The 12,802-nt window shown below is 38.2% G+C and overlaps 1 protein-coding gene across 1 annotated transcript in view; it reads right to left on the bottom strand.

Annotated features, from left to right (window-relative positions):
* Window positions 1-12,802, bottom strand: part of CPQ (carboxypeptidase Q) — a 349,952-nt gene that overhangs the window by 62,937 nt on the left and 274,213 nt on the right. The window contains exon 6 of the mRNA XM_012761981.3: window positions 6,964-7,165. Within this exon, the coding sequence (XP_012617435.2) occupies window positions 6,964-7,165 (202 nt within the window). The remainder of the gene's footprint in view (window positions 1-6,963; window positions 7,166-12,802) is intronic.

A 12,802-nucleotide genomic window follows, 5' to 3' on the forward strand; every position in this document is an offset into this window, starting at 1 on the left:
CTGATGCACAATTTCTAGGAATGCAATACTGATGAGGTGTTAAATACACCTACCTAGCATATAGCAGTCAAGGAATATTAATCCAAGAGCTCTAACTCACCTGAGTTAAAGAGGCAAGAGGCAACTACCCCCTATAATTCTCTGTATAACTCTTATCCCTCTCTAATATTTTTCTCCATTCTTGATGTATTTTATTTTTTGTTTTAGTCTGTCTCCTCCCACTGTCCTATCCCTCCTCTGCAATATAAACTCTACAAGAGCAGAGACTTGGTAAGTCTTTTTCATGCTCTATCTTTAGTGTCTAAACAGTGCCTGGTTTGTGGTAGGCACTCCAGACATACTTGTTGATTGAATGAAACTGCTCCAAATATTTAAATGAGGGCCCCAGAGCTATAGTCACAAATCAGAGAGTGCCCCTTTCATGTTCCCAGTAGTGTAAGGTCTGCTCACCATGGAGCACCGATCTCTTCAAACATCACTGCACAGAGTATTTTCAACATAAGGGAGGAATCTTTTAATTAGGGACAGCAGGGGACATGGAACTGCTGGATTGTACTATTCCATCTGGTGATTGAGTAACATACGAGTCCTGGGTCCAGAGGCCAAACCTTCAGTTTAGTTTACACTACCGTTCCTACTTGTGTCCTGATTGTCTCCTTTCTTGGAATGTTTTAGAAGAAAGAAAGGCCTTTGGAAATGCAGAAATGGAAAGTTTTAATTTAGTTCTGCTTAATGCCATATGAGGTATTAGACAGAAATAAGAAGATGGAAAATATGTGAAATTCTCAGTAGTCTGCATATTTGGTACTTTAACATGGAGCCTGAACTATTATAGAAAAGACAAAAGAAATTAAAATATGGCTTTTAAAACAATTTGATATGGAAAGAAAGAGGACAACTCAATGAAGCAAGGCCATTGTTAATCATAATTTATAGTTGTGTAGTGCATTACAGTTAATAAGCCTCTCTCATATTATCTTACTCTTCCTACAAACCTAGGCCCTATTTCTTCAGCATTTGACTCATAGACATTTTGTGGAAATTCAGGCACTTCTAGGCACTGAGAATTCTGAGGAATTCACAGTTGATCACAACTATTAGAGCAGGGGAAGTGCTAAGAGGAGAGGTGAACGCAGTGTATTAAGGAGCAAACCTAAGAGACACTTACTTGGATGGTAGGACATTAGAGAACAAGGAGCTGAATCATGGGTGAGTAGGAATTAGCTGGTGAAAAAGACAGAATAGGACAGGTCCAGTGGCAAGCAAGTGTGAGAGCACAAGGGTGTGCCAGGAACTTCAGTTAGACCTGCATTACTGATGGATAGAAAGGAATGGAGGAACCATGGAACAGGGGCTGCACACAAGCCGGGTGGTGGAACAAGAAGGGGCTTGAATCCATGCTAAGTAAACACTTTTGTAATACATGACATTCCAGAGACAGTGGGGAGACACTGAAGGATTCTAAGAAAAAAGCGGAGATAATGAGATATTGAAGCTACTCTTATTTACCCTATGGAAATCCTAATATTTTTTCCTAAAGATTTCTAGTTTTTTGCACATCAGGAAGCTATGTTTTTCAGTGGAGTCTGGGACCCACCCTATTTTATCCAGGAGATAAAATTAGATCAATATAAGCCAATCTTAGTAATTCTACTCCATTGACGATGCATGAATTAGTCACTGACACCTGTCACAACTGTGGTCAAAAAGATTGAGGAGAAACCTTTTTTAGGGATTCTGGAAAATATTTCCTCACTCTTAAAAAGGGATATCAGCTAGGCATAGTGGCACACACCTGTAGTCCCAGGTACTCAGGAGGCTAAGGTGGGAGGATCACTTGAGCCCAGGAGCTCTGGGCTGTGGGGTGCTCTGCTGACTAGATGTCCACTAAATTTGGCATCAATATGGTGACCTCTTGGGAGCAGGGGACCACCAGGTTGCCTAAGGATGGATGAACTGGTCCAGGTTGCAAACAGCAAGTCAAAACTCCCATGCTCATCATAGTGGGATTGTGCCTGTGAATAGCCACTGCACTTCAGCTTGGGTGACATAGTGAGACTCTGTCTCTTAAAAAAAATAGGGGGGGGGATATCAATTATGGACATTTTTTTCTTCCACTATTGCACAATGTATGAAAATGTGTTGCTTGGAGCAACTGCAGCCATCTTGGGATCATGAAAGGACAAGCTTGAAGACAAAAGTCAATATGCTGGGATGGGGACATGGAAAGATGTAAAGAACGAAGGTCCTGATGTGGTTGAATGACTTATGGACTCTGTAACCACCCAATCCAGAGTTCTTTTCAAGTGAATTTTAAAAATCCCCTTACTGCCATTCTGAGTTGGTTCTTCTGTTTTATTTTTCAAGCAAAAGCATCCCAATTGATATATTGATTTGCCATTTAGAAAGTTCAGTCTGGAAGCTGTGAGCCAATTAGGTGGAAGGGGATTAAGAATGCAGGTCAGGACATTAGTAGGAGGCTGCTGTAGGAGTCAGTGAGTTCTGATGAGACAAGGTCTGTAGAGTGGAGAGGAGGAAATGGGTTTAAGAAAAGGAGGGATTTGAAGTAAACAGGACTTGGCAACCATCTGGTTATATGTTCTGGATGATTTTGAGGTTTCTGGATCATGGTGCCAGTCAATGAGATAGGAGACAGAGAAGGAAGAGGAACACATGTGGAGACTTGGTAGAAATGATGACAAATTGGCTACCATATCCATTTTGCAGATGAAATAACCAAGTCTCACTCACTAATCTGTATGGTCTTTGAGGGTATATGCATCTTGTCTCTCTTTTTTACTCCCAATTCCCCAGGGCCACACAATAGTTGATGAATAAGGATGCTTAAAAACAAATGAGTGAGGCTTAGAAAAATTACATCATTTGCCTATGTAGTTAGAAGTTCTGAAACCACACACTCCAGGCTTCTAGGTCTTTTTAACACATTGTCTACCACAAGCCAACAACATAAAAAAAATTTGAATCTCAGATTCTGAATCAGAGAGGAGATTCTTATTGGCAGATACAGAGCAAGAAAGAGTGGGCTCCCTCCCTCAGTTCACAGTAAGAGGGTATCTATTTTTTTTCATTAATGTGTATCTTATGGAAGAGTTTCTAAAGAGAGAAGATGTTTAAGATAGATGCATTTAGGGACATCTAAGAATCACAGATTATACCTCATCGATGACATATTCTACAGAATGAAACAGACTACTATTGTTCTCACCTAGAGCTCAGAGTTGGAGAATCAGGCAAAAATTTAACATTTAAAGCCTCTCTGCTATCCGGAGTGAATAGAGACTAATATAAATTCTTCTTAGATAACTTTAAGATATTTTTTATATTGTCTTTGAAATTGTTAGGGAATAAATGTTCAACATTTTATGTGTGAGAGTCATTAAAGTACTAGAAGATATTATTCCAAACCTTAGTTTTTGTTCCTTTAAGAGAAGTAATCCTTATTGCTCTAGCCTTCTTATATCATTCTTCCAATATTTTTTTATTTTTTGACTCTTTTCTTAGCATCCTTTATTTTTTCCACACTCTTAAGCTAAGGGATCCAAAAGCTTGTTGAGAAAATAATCATTTCAATGTTTTTGTTTCTTCTCTCAAGTCAGATTTATGAGAATTTAAATGTTTTCCCAAATTAAGCTAAGAGATACGGAAGAAGCAAAGAAGTAGAAAGCATTGACCTTAACCTCAAAGAACTGATCACTGGACATAGGAAGCAGGCTGCACATAAACTAATAATCCAAGAACAATATCACAGTGTGTAAATCAAGTGCCTGATTGTGGGATAAAGACTAAAAGTGCTTTGGAAATTTAGAAAGGCATTAGAGCACCATGGACTAAGGAAGCATTCATGGATATCAATGAAGACAGTGTGCCTTTAAGGCATCTAGGATTTGGAGGGGAAGAACAGGAGTATGGAAGGAAGTGGAAATGGGAGGAGGCTGGAGTATAAAGATCTAGAGCAGAGAGTTTATGTGGAAAGGACATACAAGATACTTATTTCCCCCCCAAAGCCTTATATTTGTTGATAGTTATCTTGTCCATGGGTGGAGGACATTATCTCTTATCCCAAACATGGTCTTTTCATAAATTGATCCATTTGTCTTCTATAATTAATGAAAATATGTTCAAATTTAACAATATCTATGCTCTTAATTAGTATTTTGATATTCAGTAAACATAGAATATTAAAAAATTGGGGCTCAGTGATCATATGGTCACCTCAGATTATAGAAATTTAATAGGCCTAGAACATGGTAGGAACTCCATAAATATGTATTGAATCAATGGAAGAAAGGGAAGTAAAAGAGAGAAAAAAAGAATGGATGGAGTTTGGAAATATTATTTCTCATTAATTTTTCAAAAGTTAGGGAGTAGTTATTTATATAGTAACTTAATTAGTATTTGGAATCCTATCCTTAGCTTTAAGTTATTATGATTTGCCACGTCTTCAAGAATATAGGGTACACAACTGGTATATTTTTATTTTCTTTTTCAGATCAATTATGGCTTATCATCTTTTTCTAAAGTTCTTAAAAATTTCAATAGGCAATCATAGTTATAACATAAGCAGTTCCACTGTTTCTTCCAGGAGTAGTGCAAGTTTGAAATATCAAAAGATAGTTCAAAAGTAATAAGATGAAGACAGCAATAATTTGGTTCTATCTTACAGAACTCTAAAGGAAATAATTCCAGGAACATTCATTCATAGTAGTCTAAACGATCTATTGACTTTATATAAACCTTTGTGATCTAAAGAGGTAAAGTGGGGAGTGGAACAAAGAATGTGAGAAGAAATGAGTAGTTATATACAATAACAAACTCCATTCTCCCAGGGGGAAATTATTCTGGAGCAGGCATGAACTGAAATCCTTTGCATAAGCAAGAGCTGAGTAAGATAAACATTTTAGACACTGCCAGAGATTTGGAAGACCATCTCAGCATTCCAGACTCCCCTGTGTTGTTGCATATTGTGGGAAAAGGGCCACCAGCCTTGAAGCCAAAATGCCCTGTTCTCAGGGTGACTTCTGCCCTTAGAGCAGTGTAGTCCCAGGCAAGTCATTTAACCCTTCTGAGTCTGTTCCTTCAGCTGCAAAATAGGGATACTCATACCTACTTCATACGATGGTTATATAGATGAAACAAAATAGTATCTGCAAAAAGCCCAACTGATTACTTCATAAATAGTAGGAGTTTAATAAGTTGTAACTCATTAATTCTTAAGCAACCATAACGGGCTGATTTGCCCACTCCAGCCCACTAGGCAGAAATCAATTCTGACCTCACCTTACTGTGGCAAACAGGGAAAAGGCCCCCTTACCTCAGGTGAAAAGAATCAAATTGACTTGCTCATTCCAAACAGAACCATTCTTAAGGGACACGTACGTGAAGGAATACAGCTAGAGCCACATCTCAATGATCAAACACAACAAAGCAAGAAATACCTGAGGGAAGGAGGTACAAGTTTTTTTTCCCAGTTCTGTCTTAGGTTTCAGCTCCTTTTCACCTCCCCTTTGAGCACCCCCAGGCTCCACTCTAATTCACCCCCAATCCACCAGTCTTTCCCTTGCAGCTACTACCTAGAAGCTTAGTTAGGGTTTCTCAAATTTTAAGAAGTTCCTGTTGAAAAATGTAAGGCTCAGGAAAAATCTAGAATTTCAAACAAATGATTTTGTACTTAAAGGGCAAACTCTCTCCCCTATACTTAGATCGTATTTATCAATGACATCTATAGAGTCAGTCTTGGGTCTCTCCAGGAGATGCACAGCATTGTAAATGGAAATGTTGCTTTAAGAGAATTTCAAAATATGGTTAAAACATACACAGAACAAATGGAGAGAATTTGAGTCTTTGTATTTGAATAAAGGAAAGCTCCTATTTTTAGTTATGAAAGGTTATTATAAACTTTAAAACCTAAAATATGCCTTAAAATATGTAGTATCTCAATAATAAGCTTTTTTAAAATCTTAAATCCATGTAATATGCTGTTGGAAAAATCTACTTTGAAGTCTAGGGAACAAAAAGCTAGAGTGGAGTGGGTCTAGAGACACTGTTTTTGTACCTATGACATGTTTTGTAGTGCAGAAACAGTTCTAGAAACAGTAATGTTAAAACTTTTCAAAGGATTTCCTTTTTATTTGTATAAAGAACAATTTGCAGATGGATCCTTTAACAATTTTTTTGATGATGTGTTGTGTTGAGGGAACAACCTTGGGGGCCAGTCTCAGGCAACTCTGTGAAGTATTAATAGAATAAGTTTGTCTTTCTAAAGACTGTTCCAGCTGTTATTCCTACAAGCTCCCAAGGTGTTCTCCCATTTCATGATTTCATCCCTGCCCCCAGGGGCTTAGGACTTCTCTTCAAGATATTCAGATGATAAGTCACTAATCAGGATAAATTAGTTTATGTCTAACTTTATGACAGGAGTCTTTGAATTAAGGAAAAACATGATTAGCAGGAAATATTCCACTCTCAAAGAATGAATCTCTAATGGTAAAATTTCAGATACCACAGTATTTGAATGGGGAATTATTTGGATCAGTGAAGATTTCCCATCACAGGACTAGAACTAGAAGAATATTAATAACAATATTGCCTTCTACTCTATTTCTCAAATTTTGGTTGTGAGATCACTTGTGCTACAATCACCATAGATACCTCTTCGAAAAATAAAACAACAGATTTCTAGGTCCAATTCCAGAATCACTAAATCAGAATCTCTGGGAGCAAGGAGCTTATAATTTAGAAAGAGAAGACAGATTGGTGAGCAAATACAGGTGAGTACTAGTATTCCAATTTTGAAAATCATCAGATTATGCCTTATAGAGAAAAGCTTAAGGTTTCCATGCCTTAACTGGCCTATCAGTATCCATTGTGTCATATTAAAACAGAAATGTTATTTTAAATGGGTTGCAGTATATAAGGAATACCAATTTCATCTTTTGGTCTTACCGGGCACTCCAGCTTGGATCCATACATTAATGTCTTCCCCTTGTCCGTGGCTCAAGACCTGAGTGATATTGAGGGGCTGCAGTAGGCTCATGACCTCTTTCATGATGGCCCTGGCCTTGGGACTGCCAGTGAACTGCAGCCCAGTAGGTAAGAAGGTTCCTGCATCAGACTCCATCACCAGACTGTAGTTGGAAATATTTACCTAGACAAAAGAGAAAAATGTTTGGTTCATATCAGTTGCTTCTGTGCTTTCTCTCTGGGAACTATCAAACAAAAATAATCAAATAAATACTTTACCTCCTCACAAGTTGTCAAAACACATGTTGCTTTGCCTAACTTAGGATCTGGTCTGCATATTACCTAACCATTCTGAGATGTACAATTACTCATCCTGGGATTTGCCAAATTCAGGAGTTGACTTGGAAGGATTCAAGAAATATAAAGAAAGGAAATATAAAGCCCCATATTAAAATTGTTCAGTTATTTCTACTTGCAATATTCTTTCAACCAATTTTCTTATGTGTCTACTGTGTACCAATATACAATTCCTCTTATATGGCAGGGATCTCCAGATAGTGTTAGCCTCACCCAGACAAAAGAAAGTACGCTCTATGAACTCATTTCTTTGCACCTCTTCCCTCTAAATAGATATTCTATCTTATTTGAATTGTGAGCTCTGCCAAAGCTTAAAGGCATCAAACTGACAGGTTTGTCTTGGGTTTCTGATTTTGTTGTTGTTCCATCTGTTGAATCCCCAGGGAGGTGGGTGATAGAAGAAGACATGAAACACTGATCTCCCAGGTGTAAAACCACAGCACTCTAATCTCAAGCAACTCTGCCAGGCTACTAGTTGTAAACTCTTTCCAAATAAAGTCTGGTAAGAATGCACACAGTGATTTCATGTAGCCAATATTGTCACTGCAAGAGCTTAGAATATAACAGGCGCTTGACAGGTTGCACAGTTAAATTGCTACCCGGCCCCAAGACTTGCAAGTTTAAGGCCCTTAAACTGGCCAGGCCATCTGTTTCCCAGGATCTATCCATGTCTTCAGGACTGAACAACTACTACTTTAGTTGAGTTATTCCCAAGCTATTCTTGGACAGCACTGCTATTCATTCCTCATTATTCACCTCATAAAAAACAATAGTAACATTTGTACACTGCTTCCAGAGAGCTTTCACATTTGCAATCTTTGGTGCTCTTTGACAACTCATAAAATAGACAAAATGGCTTTACTGTTGATGCTGTTTTATAGGAAAGGATCTGAGAATCAGCAAGGTCAAATGATTTGCTCAAAGCCACACAGGTGGCAAATGGTAGTGCTGGCTCTGAAATTCTATGCTTTCTAAAACTCCACACTGCCATCACTAACTTGGGACTAGAGTGGTAAGTCGTACTTTCTCTGCATTAGAATGCTTTTTTTCACTTACATAACAATTTTGAGGGTTGCATACATATTTTTTTTCCAAAATTGGTTCCATTTTACAATGATTTCCTAACTATTTTCCATGGAAGTGTGCTGTTGTTACAAAGGCAAAAACAGTGGCTGGGTCGAAAGGAGGATGCTGCCAGCTGAATGCAGGGCCCTGGGATACCCACACTTCTTCCTTTGTTGTTATTCATGATGAGAAGGTTAGCAAAGCAGAAGCCTGATCATATTTCTACTCTCACTTCTAAGGAATTTCTGTCTTCATGGTGATTTTCAGTGAAAGACCCAAGGCATTTATAATAAAAAGTGCCACCTCAGCTTTCAGCTGTGGCTACTGCATTATGGTAGCATCATTAGAGTTAATAACATGCAAAATATTTGCATTAATGTCTTACATTCAGGGCTCATTTAACTAGTACATTGGTGCTAGGTCAGCAGGTTGACATATAATTTGGCCTTCCATTGTATGCCCTGCCATACCCCTCACCCCAAACTCCTTCCCTTCCCTGCAAAAAGGAGAAAAGAAAAACCACAATATATTTTGCAAATGAAAACAGAATTGGGAAATCTTATATGTGAGGGTTCCCATATTGCAGGCAGAATTCATTCTTTCAACAAGAAAATCAGGCAAAGTGCTCCTAATTATGTACTACTTAGGTTAAAAGTAGAGCCAGTTAGCAGTTTGGCTGTCAGACTCAACACTAATGAGAAGCCTGGTGAGGTGGACATAGCCCTGGACCCACTCGTTCTATTCCTGACTCAGCAACTGACACACTGGACTACTGAGGGCGGTGACTGGCCTCTCCCTCTGTCCCCAAGTCATGTCCCCTTGGCTTCTCCATCTACAGGTTGGGACAAAAGCTTGAATAATGTACTTGTGCATATGGAGCTTCAAGCACCTTTAAAGAAAAGGCTTTTATAGACCAAAGTGAAAGTGGCTGCATGAATTTCCCAGGGCTTCTTACAACATGTTCATTAAGTGCCTCCTGGCCCTCTTTAACTGCAAATGAACAGATGTCCTAGGGACAAGGGACTTCATAGTTTAGGAATGCCACTATGCAATGTCACAGGATGTTGATAGGAACATAGAAAATATGTAAATAAAGGAGCTTTCAAAGCTCCTTTAGGCTATATATGTGTGTTGACCATTTTAGCAGAGAGATAGAGTACAGGCCTTGGAATTACTCAGACTGGGTCTGATCCTCATATTAACCAATCCTTAGCTGTGTGCCTTTGGGCAGCCTATGAAAACTCAGTTTCTTCCTCCATGAAATGGGGACGATAATGGTACCCAGATCATGAGGTTGTAAGAAACAGTGCATTGTAAAACTAGTGCATAAATAGCACTTGCTAAACAGTAGCATTATTATTGTTACTGTTCTTAGCATTGGGCATCAATACCTCTCAGATTTTCAAGGATGGTTCCAAGATAAACCCTTCTTTTGGCTGATTATAATAATGATAGGTAGCATTTTTGTGATGCTTCCTATAAGCCAGCCACTGTGTGAAACACTTTATAGCCCATCCTATGTAATGTTGATAATAATTCTATAAGTGTTATCATATTTCTCATTTCACAGATGAAGTCACTGAGGTTTAGTCAGGTTAACTAGCTTTCTCAAGGTTACCAACCTAGTTAAGTGGAGCAGTCAGAATTCAAACCCAGAGGTCTGCCTGCCCAAGCGTGTGCTCTCAACCTCTCTACTACCCTGTCTCCTGAAAATCACTTCTGTCAGCCTGCAAGTCCTCGCTTTTAATTCAGAAATACAGAGACTTTAGTTAAATGTATAGATTCTTAAACATTTTTTCATGATCAGAATACAAGGTATACTTGGACAGAATTTATTGTTCCTGCTAATAAAGTAATTTAATTAAGCAAAGAGAGGAATTAAAAAAAACAAGACCAAAAACAAAAAACTCTTGCTCCACCAGTTTCCTTTCAACTAGGAATAAAAAGCCTAAAATAATAAAACATCTTTTCAAGCCAAATAAGACAGGATGTACAGATATCAGTAAACCAGAATTCTGGCGTAGGTAGAGAAATGTTTGATTTCTATTCATGTAGAATTTTATTAGCTGCTGCTAACAGGATGGCAGCATTCAATTGTTTTCTATTTATATATAAACATCTCCATATGTTTTCAATAAAGAACTAAGAAAACAAACCACCCACCACCCATGACATGGCCTTTTCTCCACATTTATGGAGTCATTATCTAATTATTAGCACATGATGAAGGAGTAGGGAAAACAAAAGGTCTCTGCACAAAGAAATTGGAATGAATAGCTGGGTCACTGGGCTGTTGGGACGGCTGCTTCTCAGGAATGTGTCGTCACAAATATCCCTATTCCTTACTGTGCCATGTGAGGGGACACTCAGTGTAGATGTGAAGAGCTGATTATAGCTAGTGACAGGGAGGAGAGCCATGCTCGTTTCACCAAATGCATTTTAGCACATGTAACAAGGTATTCATTTTCTTGTTTACAGGGTGTAGGAAGAAACCTGCCCCTCGAGACTGAATGCTTTATTGCTGAGATAACCAGCACTGATTGAGACAAGCTGAGGCACATAGATGAGGAGGCTGAGCAGCTCAATGATAAGCTCAGATATTATCTGTAAACCCCCCACTTTGTTCTCTTAATAAAAAGAAACATCCCTTTGTTAGGAGCCATGGAAAGTGTTGTTCATTACCATGTAATGTACATAGTGCCATAGAAAGGAATGCTCCCAGGTAACCTCATAGGTTGGGATCACTGGATTAGTTAATATCTGCTCAGGGTGGAGGATTTGTAACTTTGTCTTGTGCTTTATTCACATCCTATAAGGATTTTTTTTTTCTTTTTAAGGGTCAGGCTATTCTGCCAAAAGAACAATTTGGTAACCGTTAGCATTCTTTGGGTGCAACACAAGATTCAAAAGAAGAAAAGTATTTAAAATACATATTGCATGTTTAAAAATACTTATTAATATAAACACAAAGATGATGTTTGTGTTCTTTGCTTAAAAATTCCAGGAGATTCTTCTTCAGAAATATTGACCCAAGTTCAATAACATCTCCTTTTCCCCATAATTTGGCTTCTTTTTCATTTAAAAACTTTTTATATTCTCATTACTTACAGAAAATAACCTATGAGAAAATCGTGAGAAATTAAACCTATTTTCTCACATTTCTCAACATGTCTTTGGTTTTGACCTAAAGAGAAATCCCAAAATCAAATGAAAAGAAAAAGAGACTCCTGTTTGAATTAATCATGTAGCCTCCTCAGTTCATTCTTCAAAGAAGTAAACTCCATGCTGACACAGGGCAATCAACCTCAGTACTGCTTTCTTGTCCCAATAAATATTAATGTTTTACAGGTAATTGTGGGGATGCTGTTTGGTTAGCCAGTAGGCTCAAAACAAGTTCTCAGAAGCAAATCATCTCATGATGTGTGTGCTGACTTGCTGCAATACTCTTTTCCGGCTCCGTCAGTGACCCTGGAATTCCCATTTCTGGGGGTGAAGGTGGTGGTTCTTCAGACAGCTTTAGCTTAAACAACTGACACGACTGAATGATAGGTAAAGAGGTTTCTCCCTACTGTGCAAAGTCAAAAATAGGCTTTACTTTCTGGTCAGGTCCACCCTGAAGTTCAGACTTTTATTTCCGACAGACTCTAGCATTCAGTTTTGAACAGACTTGGGCACCCGAGGGAAAGCCAGGAAAGGGATGATGACAAGGTGGAGTGCCATTAGTTATTTTTATTTGACAGCTAAACTGGCTGTAGCTTGGGGAAATGGGCAGTCTTGGGTAAGTTACATTAGTACTAAAATTGCAGAAACTTCTTGTGGTTTAGCCACCATCATGCCTGGAGTCGGAAACAGAATGAATAGCTTCTGGAGATTCCTTTCCAGCCCTATCATTCTGTGTGTGTGCACAGAGGTATTTTGTTGTGAGACAACCCTATGTTTTTAGGCGATACAGTTTTCACAATGTCATTTGAAGCACTCTAGATCTTATTGAATTCTCCTCTTGTGCTAGTTAAGGTCCATAGATAGCCCTAAACTAACTGAAAACACATGATCCTTCTATAAATGTCACTATGGTAACGACAATGAGCCAGAAGGCTAAAAATATGGCCTAAATATTGGCTAAAAAATTTTTAATTTATATTACACAGCAAACATGACTGCATTCAATTTGTTTTTAGGAAAAAGAATGCAATATCCAGGGCATTCGGTAGATAGACTTAAAAAGACTTACATGGCAAATTAACATCTATCTCAGTTTCTAATTTTATTCCTTCATGTTGAAGCAATATAATATTATTAATAATAGAAGCAGTGGGACTTAGAATATCACAATTAAATTTTTATTCCTTTAATACTACACATTGGCTGAGTGTTTCGTGTTACTAGTTTCATATTCATC

This window comes from Microcebus murinus, chromosome 7 (genome assembly GCF_040939455.1).
Source record: "Microcebus murinus isolate Inina chromosome 7, M.murinus_Inina_mat1.0, whole genome shotgun sequence".
Lineage (NCBI taxonomy): Eukaryota > Metazoa > Chordata > Mammalia > Primates > Cheirogaleidae > Microcebus > Microcebus murinus.